Consider the following 15,289-nt stretch of genomic DNA (forward strand, 5'->3'; position numbering starts at 1 on the left):
TTACACCAACAGAAATTTGGCAATGTATTGGCTGCTAGCTAAACACAGGACTCTCACTAGCTCAACATTAAAAAAACCCCAGGCTCACTAAAAAGCAACATCTGCATTACAAAGAAGCTAACAAAAGAATTCCCTTATGATACTTAGGTTCAGCTGCTTCATCTTAGGTTCATCAGCTACATTTTCTTGTTTTGTGAGTACTTATTACATTTGCAATTTAATATATATTTAAGATCACAACACTACAAACCTTTCTCCAGTCTGTAGTTTTGCCACCTTTAGTTAGACACAAAGGAGTGCTTGCTTGAACTAGGGTTGGAGATTCTGAAGAAAGTTGGTGATGTTATTAGGTCACGTGTACTGTAATTACTTGAGCACCACAATTTTTAAACCCTTAAGAACATGATTTCCTAGGTAGAAGGCAGCAAGTATGCTTTCAAGTTGTCAAACTAAGGGAATAATTTTTGCTCCAAGGAGTCTGCTGTATACCCTGAATCAGAACAAAGTCCTGTTTCATAGAGACTTTGGATTTTTAAAGCATCTCTACTAAACAGAAGCAAGCTGTTACTGATTAAATTTTAAATGTTCAGTGACTTTACTGCAAACACAGTAACTTTTAAGTGTTAAGGAACTTACTGGCAAGAGTTACCAGTAAGGCTGGTGGTGAAGATGCCTTTTTCAAGAACAATCACTACAGTGTCACAGTCCTGATCACAGATATATTGAGATCACCTGAACCCCACGGTTCCATCTCAACCTGGACTTTATTTTTTTCACAGAGTTTTAACTTTCTCAACAGCAGGAAGTCTTGCTGAAAACATTCTTCTGAAATCGATACTTCTTCAAAATGCATTGACTTATTTTCCAAATGGACTTTATGTACTCCAATGCATTAGAAGGTAACAATACAGCTTTCAAGTGAATTTGTGCTGTTATCACTCATGGAGTCACAGTAGTCACACAAGTGGCCTCTGTGATGGTGGGGTGTTAATTTGAGAGTTATCTGGAAGAACCCAACTTTGGAAGTGGTGACAAATGGAAGTTCTTGGTGTTATCTCTGACAGGCCCTCGATGAGAGGGACAAAAGAGGCTTGGGAAGCAACACAACACAGACTTCAGACTTCCAATTTTGCCACTGATTTGTAGATAACATCTTGGGCATCAGCTGCCTTCTGCAGTTCGCCAGTCTGGTAGAAGAGGAACAGTCATCCTGATTTATCCAACGCCAACTAGCGCCGGGACGGATGAATTATTTAGATTATTTAGATTATTCAGACAGCACTCGCAGTGCTGGCCAAATGCTGCTTATTCATGTTTTCCCCACTGCAACAATATATCTTCATCACTAATAATTAACTGCTAATTACTGTTGCCGAGAATATGATAGTGCCATTTACCACCTTATTTTTAATTTCAGTGCAGATGCCTACTTAAAAGTTATGTAAATACATGAAATTACAGTACATTTTCCTAATGACCCTGCTATGTCTGAGTTTGATCCTATTCAATTGTGACTAAAGAACAGTAAAGATGATCTCCCTTCTGTAGAGCCATAGACAGTTTCTGTTGTATTCTTGACACTTAAATCATGAAATGTAAAGAAGCCATTCTAGGCAGGATACATCTGGGTTGAAGGACTGCTGATGCCAATTATGCTTCGTACATAATAATGCACATTTTACCTATTTGGAAAAAAAATTCACATTTATTTACTGTCAAACAGGTGTTAAACTTTACACTGGATATTAGTGATGGGCTCATTATTAACAGGTTTACACAAAGGGATGAAAAAAGCAGAATTTTGCTGAAACAATTTACATTTCATTAGATTTTTTTATCATAAAATAAATTAATTACTAAATATAGGCAGAAGGAATATGGAAGAGTAATAGTTATGTTTTATTTATTTTTTTTAAAGGACAGGCACCTTTTATTCACGAGAAAGCTTGTGAGAAGTGTCCAGTGTCCCCCTTACCCCTTACCACCCAACCCTGATTAAAGACTGAACAGGGAACTGAGTTACAATCTTTGTTAGCTATACCAAATTTGTGCAAGGCTTGGCATAATTGGCTTCTAAAACAATTTTCTCCCAAAATTATGGTTTTTTTGGCAATAAAAATTCAAAAACTTAAGAATAAAAACTAACTTGTCAAAGCAGAACACTGTTTACAGTGAAAAATAAGTGAAAATGGGTAGAACTTGCATTTTAAACATACTACTGTACTATGAACAGTGTAAGAAAAACAGCTTATAACGTATGTGCAACCAAGAGCTTTTCACAATATTTTCTTCAAACTCTTTAAAATTCTTTTTTAATGACAATTATATTTCAGTTGGACACAAATGTATTTATTTTACCCTAGCAATAGAACAAAATATAATTTCTTTAGCCATTTTTTCATGAGAACGGTTCATTGTACAGTTGAGGAAATATATGAAATAAGGCCTGTGGCTTGATTGCTAGTGGTTAGACATGTATTCAATCTTTGCCCTAATGGAAAAGATTTGCAGTGAACTGCAAACTGATGCAGAATATCTCTCCTGCTTTTGCAAGTCTTGTCAGGAATAGTAAGGTACAGTAAATTTGTCCCACAGGATTTTAAAGCCTACACCTTGTATATAATACAACGTAGGCCTAGGAAAAAAAAACATGGTGCAGCCATATTTACAAATTTAGTTCACAAACTGCTGCAGTAAAATGGCTGGAAAGTGTTTATTTCTCTTTTTTTTTTCACAATTTTGTTAAATTCAGCAGCAGAAGATATCTTAAATACCTTGTTGGTATTTCTTTTCTTTGTAACAAATAATTCATTTTAGTATACTCTGTGTATATACAAAGTTTTTGTTTTATAAAAATTCACAGAACTGCGAGGTCCAGTCATCTCCGTCACTGGAGAACCACAGGGTCAACAGAATTGTCTCTTCTTCAAGCAGATATGAGGGAGCCTGCACGGGGCAAATTAAGTCTTTTTAATACTTGAACGTGGCCTTTAATATTTCTTTGCTACACTATTAAAGGCTTGTCACTAGTTGCATTTGTCCTTCTCTAACGTCTCCTTCTGGAATACATCCTTCCTTGTTAATGGGAATTATGTAGCCATCGCTGTTCCCCCTGCTGATTTGATAGTACATCTGAAGCTGGTGGCCAGCTCCTAGGTTTGGCATGCTCTTGTAGTAAATGTCCTCGTTTTCACTCCTCCTGGAGGGAGAGAGATCCTCCTCGACGTCGGGGCTGCTCTCTGGGTACGGAGAGTCTCTGAGGTTGGGCATGCTCGTGTAAAGGGAGTCTCTGTTGGGGGACTGGAGGTGGTCGTCGGCCTCGGCGGTCAGCTGGGACACGTAGCTGTCCGTGCCCTCGGGCTTCACTTTCTTCTGGGGCTGGTACAGAAGGGAGTGAGTCCGCTGAGGGATGAGCGGGGCCTCGAGCTCTTTGTGGTGCAGCTCCAGCCCCGGGGTGTCGCTGTGCATCAAAGACGAGGCGTCGGCCACGATGGCGTCGTCCTCGCTGCTGCTCCCGCCCATCGCCGCCTTGGCCGGCAGCGCCCGCTCCAGGTTGTGGTTCTTGCTGCTGCCCCGCAGGTTGTTGTGCACTAACTCTGAAATGATCATTTTCTCAAAAGCAGTATCATTCAGGCTTAGTCCACAGTCTACGACTTGCACGCTGTCGTTATAGTCTCCATTGCGCAACGAGTAGCTGTTGTTGAAATTACCATTTAGCGGTAGAGTATCCATGGCACTTGTATCCCTGGCATTGTTCAGTGAATGTCCTGAAAGGGAAAAGGACACCTCTGGTTATTGCCTGACACGCTTTTAGCACCTTTTGGTTTGTTTTTTTTTTTTTTTGTTCTTTTTAACACAATTCTTTAATGTAGTTCAGGACAAAGTTGTACTTGGAAGTAAAACTTGAGAAAGGTTAGGTTATTGAACATTCCCAAATGTAAACAGTTGCACACCTTATAGGAAAGATGCATTCTAAAAATAGCAATGTGTATTTCCTGTGGGGAATAGTGGCATTTGAATTTCTTAATTTAGTGTCAATTCTGTGACTTTTCCACCAGGAACTGTTCACTCCATGCCCTTGCATATGTAATGCAAAGCAATTCATTTGGAAACATCTATGTTTTGAAGTACAGCACCATGATTTAGAAAAAGAAAATTAACAGAATTTGTCCTAAACGACACTAAATTAAAAAGGAATCAGATCACAGACATAACTGAAGGTAAATGTACAACATAAACCCACATAACTGGCAAGCAACTACTTTAACAACGTTTCTAACATTTTTTCCTGTTGTTTGTTTTTTTTTTTTTTTGAGATGAAGTAAAGAAAAGAATGAAAAAAATGGATAAATACAAAGAATTTATGTTAAACAAGGACAGCCATCTTTCACACTACAGGGACCAGGGCCCACAAGCACCATCCAACAACACGATAGACAGCAGGTGGAATGACTCACTTTGGACAACTCACATCATGTCTGTCTGCTCAGGCTATCTGGCCTAAGAGTAGCTGATATATAAAAGAAAGTAAAATGATTTATTGTAACATGATGAAGAATTACTGAGCTTCTCAGCAACTTAGTCAGAGCAAGGGTTCAGCAAATTAGATTACTAAGCAATAACAGCTTTTCTTTTCCCACTTAATGTAATTTTTTTGCACTAATATTCTGTCTGCCAACAATGGCCCCAGGCCCCTAAAGGTCAGAGTTTGCCTGCAGTCTGCATCAGTCACAGTGACAGCACTGAATGAACCAGAATAGTTAATTAAGAGTTAGGCCCACAGTTAACCATGGGCATGGAAGTCAAATGCAGAAATGTTAGGAATTTCTGTAAGTATGGGTCACAGAAATTAAACCAAAGAATAAATATTAGTTGTGGAATGGGAAGAGGAAATCAGCCATGGCTGATATCTCAGAGCTGTTGGAGGAATGACAGATTGGGTAAGTCTGCTGAAAACATGAAAAGGAGTTTAAGGGGGGGGAAATGAAGTCTTATGATGATTAAGGTCTTTATGCTTTTGGTTTTGGCTTTTTTTTTTTTTCCAGTAACTCAATAAAGAAAAGGTTTTCCTATAGACACAAAGACATGTAAACCATGACAGCACAGTGCTTCCCAAGCAAAGGAAAAAAAAAACGGAAAAAAATAAAAAGAGAAAAAACTTTGCAAGAAATTAAACAGTCTGAACCATGGAAGTCAGATGGTTAGAGCATTCCTAGAAAATCACTTTATCTACAGATATGTCTGAAAATAAAGAAAGAATGAAGTGACTTTACTGAAATGAGACTGACCACTGTGAGGCTGCTGCATAATATGCAAGGCTTGGAGGAGTATAAGAGAAAAGTTTTTTTGAAAAAGATTGTATGTTTTTCTCGTTTTCTGTTTTTTGGTTTTTTGTTTTGTTTTTGTTTTTTTTTTAAATAATTAAAGCTGCAGCTTATCCTAGAAAATTCAATCCTCTCTGGAAATATTGTTTTCAATTAAAAAGTAATTGCATTTTCTCATGAAAAGATTTTTGTCCTCAACTTTAAAAAAATGGAGTAATAATTTCCAAATAAATCTTGAGCAATTTGCAAGTCATTTTGCGTTTGTGTTATTGATAAGTCTTCTCCATGTGTCCTGATTTACACAGTGATGAGGGTCGTTTGAAAGGTCTCTTTAAGCTTTGATTAAACAACTTTGTAGTTTGGCAATTTCATGTATGTTCCAGGATTTTTCTTGCAATGAATTTAGCTGCAAAGAACATATGGCATTTATAAAAGTAGACAACACATGGACCACATGCTGGATTCATTTCCCTCATGAAAGTGATTTAATTCTGTAATTTTAATTTTCTTTTTCTCTGCTAAACAGATATCAAAATAATAATCCAAAATGAGTTTTCTATGATATACTGCAGAGTTAAACATGCTAGAATATATTCAAATTGGTTTGATGAGGCAAATTTTGTTGCCCACGATCAGGTAATTAATTTTGAAATCTTTCCATAGCCTGTAGCAAGATTACTGTAGGGATATAAAAATATAAGTAAATTGTTAAGCATTTTGGTTTTAAACGGCAAATTGTTTCAGCATTGCATAACTCCTGTTACCAATAGGGTTTGCTACAGACCTTGTGTTGGTTCCCAAAAAGCAGTATGCAAGTACTTTTTGAATGTGGAAACGTTTCATTTGCAAATTGTGAACCACTTGCCCGCTGAGTCTACTTCATGACCGCTAGTTATGTTTTAATTGTGCCCATTAAAAATCATGCTGAAAAAATTTACATTTGATAGGCAAAGTTAAGTTTTACTCCCATACTTGTCTCTCTGTAGGTTGCTAGAGGAAAGCATAAGGAAAGTAAGAAAACAAGAGAATGAAAATAGAAACTACAGTTCAGTTAAAAAGGAAACTTGAAATAAAAACTGGAAACAAGGTTTTTATGAGCTCTTTTTCAAAGATTTATCATTCCAGTTACACTAAAGTGATGTTATGACTCATCAAACAGCATCTGCAAGATATTTACTGATGAGTTGCACCATCGTTTAAAAAAGCAGGTAGATAATATAACAACAAAATGTTAGGTAAGTGATGACACCCTTTATTCCTACAGAACTAAACTGTTCTAACTGTTAATCCCAAGATTTTCCTACAGGAAAATGATCTACATAAAGCTGCACTATACTATAGTTTAGATCTGTTTGATGCTGGATACAGTTTTCTACACTGGGGTATCCAAAGGTGCCAAGATGCCTTGGGCTTTGGTATTTAATCTGTTCCAGAAGCAGGATTTTCTCAACAAACTTTAGAGTCAACCTTATATTGCATAGACATGATACCTCTAAGTGATATATATCTTGAAGATGGGCTCTCGGACCATGTGGTGTCAGTCCTGTAATAGTATATTAAGATTTATGCCACCTGTGTTAAAGACATGGATAATTATTGGTAAATACTGTTAGGGCAAAGGCATTACTATAATATAGTGCAGTTTTACAAGCTGACATTGGCAATACTGTATTTCTCCAAGTGACAGAAATTCAGACACTAGGGCTGGGGTGTTGCAACTCGAGTTTCTGTCTGGGGAAAAGAGGGAATGTGGAGCGAGCCAAGAAAAGCGGTTTATTCAGGAAGTATAAGCACACCTGGTGAGTTAAACACAGGAGCTGAAGGGGCATTACATACAACTGTTTCAGCGAGCAATGTGTTATAGGGGTTGTTAGTGCCGTGTGGTCGAAGAAGAGGGTTTGTTAGTAGGTAATTGCCAGTCATTCCTAAAGCAAAAGAAACAGAAAAAAAAAATGTCAGTTCTTTAATTTTAGTCTGACAGTTTCAATAAAGAATATTTTTTATTCCTCATGAATCGTGTAGGACTCGTCAAATGTAATTTTCAGCTGAAAATTTCTGGATGTGTTTTAGCTATGTATTTGAAATGGGAGCAGGAAAACACAGTTAGATTCCAGTAATTCACAGGTGCTGCCCAAATCCCCAAAGCAAACATCTCGTGAAAGTGATATTTACTGATGTATACAAATCAGCTACACCAGAATAGCAATTAAATGGGGAGAGATCCAGGTACTACATAAAGCTATTAGAACTTTAACACTGAGCATATGGAGCACTTCTGTCCAGAATGGAGAGAACTGAATTTCTCAAACTGAAAGCCCTCCTATGACAGGATGAGAGCTGTTATTCACTTTATTAAAAACACACAGAGAGTGGAAGGGAGTTGCTGCTTTCAAACAGACAGTGGATGATAAACTGCAAGAAGCACATCTTAGTATATGCAAAAGTATGCATGCTGAGGGGAAAGCAAAATATTTGCTCTAAGAAATCAGAGCATTCACATTTTCTCCCAGGACATTCATGCTGCAAATTTATCTGCCAGGTTTAAAAAAAATAGATTTCCTCGAATGACAAATTTCTTTAAACAACCAGTTTACAAACAATGCAAGACAAAGCAAAATACCACATGAACAGATTTTTTTAAACCCATTTTACATGTTAATACAACACCATTTAAACAACCCTCAGAATAATTAGAAAAAAACCAGCATATTTTGAGACATTATTAAAAAGTCAATTAATTTCTAGCTACTGCAAGAGAATTGGATTGGAATAATGACCAAAAAAAGCCACACGCAAAAAGCTATGTTAAAAAAATTAATTTAAACTTTTCAATAAGGCAAAATTTCACTTTCTATAGCATCGCACAGGGTCAGAGTATTACAGACCCAAGGACAACTAAGGAGACAGCTATATCTTTATAGTATGGATATTTTTTTTGGGCAAGGAATGGTAGTATATATTCCAAATATTAATGCTTTTGTACTACTTACTAGCAGAATAGATACTTAGTAGCAGAAATGAGCAGAAATTTCCGAGATTCCACGAATTACTGTCTGACTATGCTAATCTTATTTGAAAGTTTGTATCAGTGATCAACTAAAAAGCATATTTTATCACAGCTTTTTTCAGTTGTAATGTACTTACTAAAAATACTAACATTTTGTTTGCGTTTTTTTTTTCATCTTGGTTAAAATCATTACTTGTAATTTAGAGTTAAGAATTTTTTTCAATCCAAATTGTTTTACCACCTTTAAAAGCTTGATTTTTATTTTACAGGAAAAATTACACTTGCCATTAATTATTAGACTACTCTTATAAATATGTACCAGTGAGATAGTGACAATCTCATAACTGAAAAGAGCTGATAGCAATTTTTCTAATCATGGCAGAACATCTCCAGTGACTTGAGACTGGAACTCAGAACAGGGAAAAGCTTTCAGGAGCTCAGCTCAACTCTGCATCACCTCAGGGTGTAGCATGGTTAGAGCAAACCTCGGGAGCCAGAGACATCAAATCAGGGTGAAAACCCAAACTCTTATACAGTGTGTATTTATGGGATTTTAATAGGACACTGGAGGGGAACTAACTTCTTTCTTGGACATGAAAAATACACATTTTCTACTTAATTTTTGCCAGAGGAACATGCAAGACCCATATGGGGGAGGGGAGCAGTGAGACACAGCTCTTACTGACTAGAACTAGAACTGTGCTCCCTGCCACCTGTGCCTCTGCAAATACCACAGTTCTTACTTTCAAAACCAACGTGAGTCAAGCACATGCCCCTGCCATTAAATCCTGAACTTGAATTTTCTGTCTGAAACTTTGTGAGGGTTGCAGTGAGACCAGGGCTCTTCACCTGGGGCAGTGGGGGGAGGACAGGCTTTGAACCTGCCTGGCCCAGAGCAGTCTTCTCTCCTCTGCTGCTCAAACTGCCCTAAGGAAACCCAGCAGGGGGGGCAGAGAGGAAGGGACAATCTGTCTGGGTTAACACCCTTGTGTTCTACCTGGACACGAGAACGACGTTACAGATTTCAAAGTCAATTTGAGTTGAGAAGTTTTGAGGGTTTGACTTCTCTGCGCCTGAAAATCTGGATTCTATCCCATGTTACAGATATGATGCTCTTTGAAACAGAAAAGATAAATGCTTCACAGACATCTTTTGCATAGAAATGATATCAATTAGATTTCACTGGGAAAATTTCTGCACCTAAAAATCAGTCAAATACGCATTAAAATGTTACTGCACTCATATTTCTGTTTCAGATTTAACCTATAAAGGTTAGGAAAGATTTAAAATTATGATCTTGCTTTTAAGCTAAATTATTGATGAAACTTATTTAAATACATTCCCATGAATGGAGGAATTCAGCTTCTATAGCAGGGCCAGTTGAGGGAACACTGTTTTAAAAAGTGCTGGTGGGTGACTTTAAAACTCTGCTTTTAGAGAACATTTGTTCCAGATTTTTTGGGGTTTTTTTTGAAAACATTCTTTTCAATTCTTCTGTGCTAAGTGATATAAAATCTGTATAAAATTTAAGGATTCTAAAACCGAAATGTTCCCAGTGACTGACCTTGATTAAGTGTTGAAGTGCTGTTGATGTCACCTGAGATAAAAGACGATTCAGATTGTTTTCTCACAGTGTCATTCCACATCCTCCTTATACGACTCTGTTAACATAAAGCAGTTGAGACAAAAGCACAGTAAGTTATAAAAAGATTTTTTCCTGTTCATGTGCTATTATATAGAATATTTGTGTTTATTTTGGCCTAAAGTAACACATTCTTCTAGCACATAGTGAAAATGCCTTCTTTTTTTTATTAAAACTCTAATTTATTAAACTTCATTTAGATGAAGCATGGTGGTATAAACCTTCCTATAAACCCTAATTACAAGAAAAAAAAAAGGTGCTTGTATTAGACCAAAGTAAAAGGAAATCTTTAAAAAAAAAATAATTCTGCTATGCAGTATTTGCCATCTAAATGATAATGATGAGAAGACAATTAGTCCTTCTGACTGGAACACATCTCAGTGGGCTTTTAATAAATAAATGTAATTAAAAGGTGCTGTCCAAGTGTTTGTCACCTGAGTGCCAGAGGAGTAGCGGGCGCTGGTTCTGGTGGTTGATGCCTTCACTGAGCTGTGGGGGCTCTCCGTGGGCAGCCCCCCACAGCAGTAGGAGTGTCGGAAGCACTTCCCATACTCCTTACGGACCTTTGGGGGGAAAAACCAAACTGCTCAGCACAAGGATCAGTGTTAAACATCTCTGCTGGCAAAAACACGGGGCCCTGGCACTGAAACTGCCTTTCAAGCAAATAGATAATTCTCGTCTGTCAAACTGTTGCCTGTTGGCAACACCACATCTCTCCCCCTACTCAGTGGCAGTATTATCAGCTACCCAGGACTTCTGAACCAATTATTTCCAAGGTACAGACACACTTCATTTAGATGTCCCTGAATAATCATTACTGAGCTAGTTATAGATTTATTTTTATTTTATCTTCATACTGTAGAGCAATACAGTTAAGTTTACCTGAACTGAATGCTGGCTGAAAAGAGTCCTTTTTATATGAGCTTTTGGTGCAGAAAGCACAGGATTCCAGCCTGTATTCCCATCCCAGCAGGGCAAGAAGGGCTGAGGTAACCAGCCTTTGCACTGCTCAGCACTGCCCTTTATGTTTTGCCTTGTGCTCGAGAGTGCCAAGCCTGCCATGGCTGTAAAGGCATTTTCCCACTCTGTGTAACTCCCTCAGCTCACTCCACGTGCCCACCCCTGCTCTGGCACCCAGCAGAGCTCCCCAGTGCCCCACTCGGGGCAGAGCAGCAGCTCTGCTGGGGAGGCACCTTCCAGTGTCCCAGAGTCACAGTCTGAACTGCAAAGGATGGGAATGAAGCAGCTGCCACTTCAGGACCAGAATATACAACTACCATTGCTCATTTTGTTGAGCCTGGAAATTTGAATATACCTATGTAGATGATTTTTTTTTTTCCTGAGAGAGCAACAAAACTAATTAATGATTCCAATATTTGGCCTGCATTCATTCACCTTCTGTTTCCAGTGACCTACTGGAAACTTTAGTTTTGCTATGTGTGTTAATGATTGCCATAAAAGCAATCAGGATTAATTTACAGAGCAGTTAATTCTCTCATATTCAGTGACTGCTACACTGACTACTGTTTTCAGGTAACAGGAGAGCACATGCACATCTTGGCAGCGTGACAGCATCAGGGGAAGGACACAGTGGATAAAATTTGTATAGATGTGGAAGTCTAAATTCATAAATCTTCCATCAGAGAAGTGGGAATTTAAGTGTCTCTTCTACATCAGTGAGACTCATGAGTTCCTGTGAAAAGTGGGATTTCAGCTAATCTGAAAATTCTGCCTGACCTATGAATATATAACACAGAAAGTTATGTGTATGCAAAAAGGGGAAAGGGGAAAATGAAAAAAGTTAATTGTGTGGATTTACATATGTAATGTGCTGTTTTCAACATTACAGGAGTTTTACTCATGGAATACACACTGTGATGTTGCTATAAAGCACAAGGTTGAAGAAAATTTGAATAATTTGTGCCTTAACTTCAAGCTAGGCACAATAACTCACCTTTTTATAAAAATATATGGTACATATTTTAAGTCAACCCCATCTATATCAGCACAAAAGGCACATAAAAAACGAAAGCAGAAATGAAACAACTTAGAATTATAATTTTCAACCCTGTAGTGTAAAAAACATAGGTCTATATTTATCATCACTAGATGGTATAACACCTAAAAAAAATACATTCCTGAACACTAATGGATACTAAATGCTCCAAACCACTACATAGTAGAGACAATAGCAATCAAAACTGTATTTTTTCCGAAATACCACCCTCCAGGGCTGGTTTTGCCTAATGCCTCTATTGCAGTGAATGTACATTATCTGTCAGGAGTGTGCATTCCACTGTCATTATTTCTAAATTATAGCTTGTTGGAAACTGATGGAAGCAACAGCACCATCATCTCGTCAGAACTGGAAACATAATAGTTTTCACTTCCACAATTCTATTTCTCTGTTCAATTTAGTGACCAACTAGTAATAACAGAATAAAAAGACTACATTAGCTATGCAGACAGAGGGTAGGACAACATCCAGTCAAAAGGCAGCGACACTTGAAAATCTTAAATGGCAGCTTTAACATTCTTTCAGGTATACATCTTATTGCTCTAGGTTATGCTTTTTCACACTTGACTGGTATTTTAATATTCCTTTCTGCTGACTCCACTTTATATAAAAACAATGCACAGCTGTAAAAAGAAATAAAAAAGGAATCTGTTTTTGATTTTTGAGTCCAACACAAATACAAAAAGGGAAACATTATACGAAACCCTAATCTAGAAATTATTTGCATTTTGAGAATGTTTGCATTTTCTTCCCTATCTTCTTTTCTTAGGCTCCATCTCCTCTCTAAGTGTGCTTTTGTTCCCTCAAAATGAGAGGAGTGCCATGTTCATCTGGATAAAATGCTTTCTGTCTACCAGATCTTTGCTAAAACATGTCTGAATGCCATTGTCTACACCAACTTTAGAGATGCTGATACTCTTAGAGCTGGTACAGTTGAGAACATGCAAGAATATGGTTTTTGTATTTTTTGTACTTCCACAGCAATGCTTTATCCAATGGTCTCAAACCATCTTATAAATATCTGTTAATTATGTCTCTTGTGAGCTAATTATAATGGGAGTTAACAATTGCTAGGTCTCCAGCCTAAAATTGGTAAAAATATTTAGAATCTAAATATTACAAAAAAGGTATTTCCAAATGTAGGATCCACTGCATTACATGTTACTTTTTTTGGGGTGGGATTTTTAACATTTACCCTTCCTCTCAACTCTCATTACTTTCACTTGTCCTGCCTTCTAACCCAGGCTGTCAGCTTTTCTCATTCACTCTTCCTTAAAGCCTCTCTGAGGCACCCTTGGAAGCAGTTTCCATCCCCTGGGGAACAGAAGGGGTGCAGGGAACCCAAAAAGAATCCCACAGAGCTGCACCCTTCACCTGCCTTCTCTCTTGTTGTTCCTCTCTCCCCTGCAAGCTTTCCCTCTCCAGCAGATCTGCTCAGTCTGGACCCCTCTGCTCCCACCAGCTGTAGGGGAGCAGAACTAGTTCAGCTCATCTCTCTTGCCAGGGGATTCCAGTTTTTCCAGTTAAGAGAACAAAGCTATTGGGATTTCTTGGGGAGGCAAACTCTTGGAAGAAAAGTAGTCATGCTGGCATCTTTTCCATCTTTAGAAAAGTATTCCTGTTAGTAGTTGTTTAGCATTAATGACCACTTTTTTCTAAGGTGTGCTGAAGTTCACAGTAAAATTAATTTTTACATCTCACTTAGTTTTGTAATGAATGAGCACACCAAGTACAGACCCTGCCTATCACCTGCAGCTTTGTGTGGCAGCTTAGTGGGATCTCAGGAGAGGTCCTCTGCCTTGATCTGAGGAAAGGAGAGCTTTCCAGGCTCATACTGGAACTGGTCCTTTGGCTGCAGCCCTGCAGCAAAGGCAGGAATTGTTTCACGTGGGCATAAAAGACTTTTGGCTCTAAGTCCAGACTAATAGGTACTACATCACCAGTGTTAAACAGGACATTTTCTACAGCAATTTTCTTCACAAAGCCTCAAAACATTTCAAGCCCAGGTTGGAAATGGTGCACCCCTGTTAAACCTGCCTGGGGCACAGAGCAGCTACACGACTCCCACAAGCACACACAGCAAGAACTGCTCTGCAATCCTAGTCCCCTCCCCAAATTACTTCAAAATGCTACAGTTCTTGACTTTGCTATTTTTTTCTCTATTTTTTTAAGAATTATATGTGGCCTTTCTAAGGAATTAGGGAACGCACATCTGTGGTTCTGGTAACTTACTTTCTTTTGGAGGGCACAATGAAAGATGAATATAAACATTCCTTGGAAAGCATTAAATACTGTGAAGAGATAGGTCATCACAACAGTCCCCTCGTTTATGAACAGCAGGCCAAATGACCATGTTAGGCCAAGGAGACACAGGAGAGCAAATGCACCCAGGACCCAGGATCTGCAAAAGAAAATTAATTTTAGTAACATTACTTAGGAGAATGCACATGGCCAAATCCAATATTAACATTTCAGTTCCTGCAGTTGACTTTTACTAGTTTCACATTCAAATGTAAAAATTCCTTGGGTTTAACCTTTTATCTATCAAAGAAAGAACAATTCCATTTAGTATTCTTAGTCTCCAGTGAAAACAGCAAGAGTAGATATAACCTTTTTCTTTCTCAAGAACGGCATAGGATGTCAAAACTATTTTGAAATGCAGAAGTATAGCACAAACCCCAGCTACTCCATTGCCTTATCTGCTTTTAGAAAAGAGATTGATAAATCTGGCTTAGCCACTAATCACACCATAGATTTTAAACAGTGGTGCTGCCATATGACACCAAATAATGTCACACAAATGCACAAAGGTTAAACAGCAGATTAAAAGCCTAGAGCCCAAATCTTTAATGCTGCGATAAACTCAGCTAAACCGAAGCTAGATGGTCTAACTTCCACATGGAGAAACCCTGCTGAAATGTGACAAAAACATGGATATTGCTTTACAGAATAATCTAAAAAAGATTCCATCATGAACAGGTTAAGGAAAAGGAATTGTAGCGAACGGCACAGAATGGAAGGGAAAGGGAATTTAGTCAGTGAATTCCACATCTAACTAATGATCTTACTTGATAAATGGCTTATTATCTTCATAGCTAGAAAGCATTATAAGCAGAAAAGAGAAACAAAATTATTAGACAGAATTGAAACAGAAATTAATAAGAGCATTTTTAATTGTCTATAAAAATTAGTCAAAATTAGGAAATTCAAAACGCAGAGGCAAGCAATTTAAAATTATAAAGGCATATAATAGTTAAAAAGTCTTTAGCAAATCAGATATCTCAAAAATAGTTAATTAA

General features: G+C 37.8%; 1 protein-coding gene across 23 annotated transcripts in view; it reads right to left on the reverse strand.

The window, feature by feature from the left end:
- Positions 1–1,845: 1,845 nt before the first annotated feature.
- ADGRL2 (adhesion G protein-coupled receptor L2) overlaps positions 1,846–15,289 on the reverse strand; it is a 173,805-nt gene continuing 160,361 nt past the window's right edge. For 6 of the 23 annotated variants that reach the window (XM_027648934.1, XM_027648932.1, XM_027648933.1 and 3 more), the window contains 5 exons: positions 14,223–14,391; positions 10,408–10,536; positions 9,896–9,992; positions 7,121–7,249; positions 1,846–3,767 (listed from right to left, as the gene is read on the reverse strand). In XM_027648934.1, coding sequence (XP_027504735.1) covers positions 3,013–3,767; positions 7,121–7,249; positions 9,896–9,992; positions 10,408–10,536; positions 14,223–14,391 — 1,279 coding nt within the window. In that variant the 3' untranslated portion in view covers positions 1,846–3,012. The other 17 variants (XM_027648943.1, XM_027648941.1, XM_027648942.1 and 14 more) reach the window with 8 other exon arrangements.

Source organism: Corapipo altera, unplaced genomic scaffold (genome assembly GCF_003945725.1).
Source record: "Corapipo altera isolate COAL_440 unplaced genomic scaffold, ASM394572v1 112, whole genome shotgun sequence".
NCBI classification, from domain to species: Eukaryota; Metazoa; Chordata; class Aves; order Passeriformes; family Pipridae; genus Corapipo; species Corapipo altera.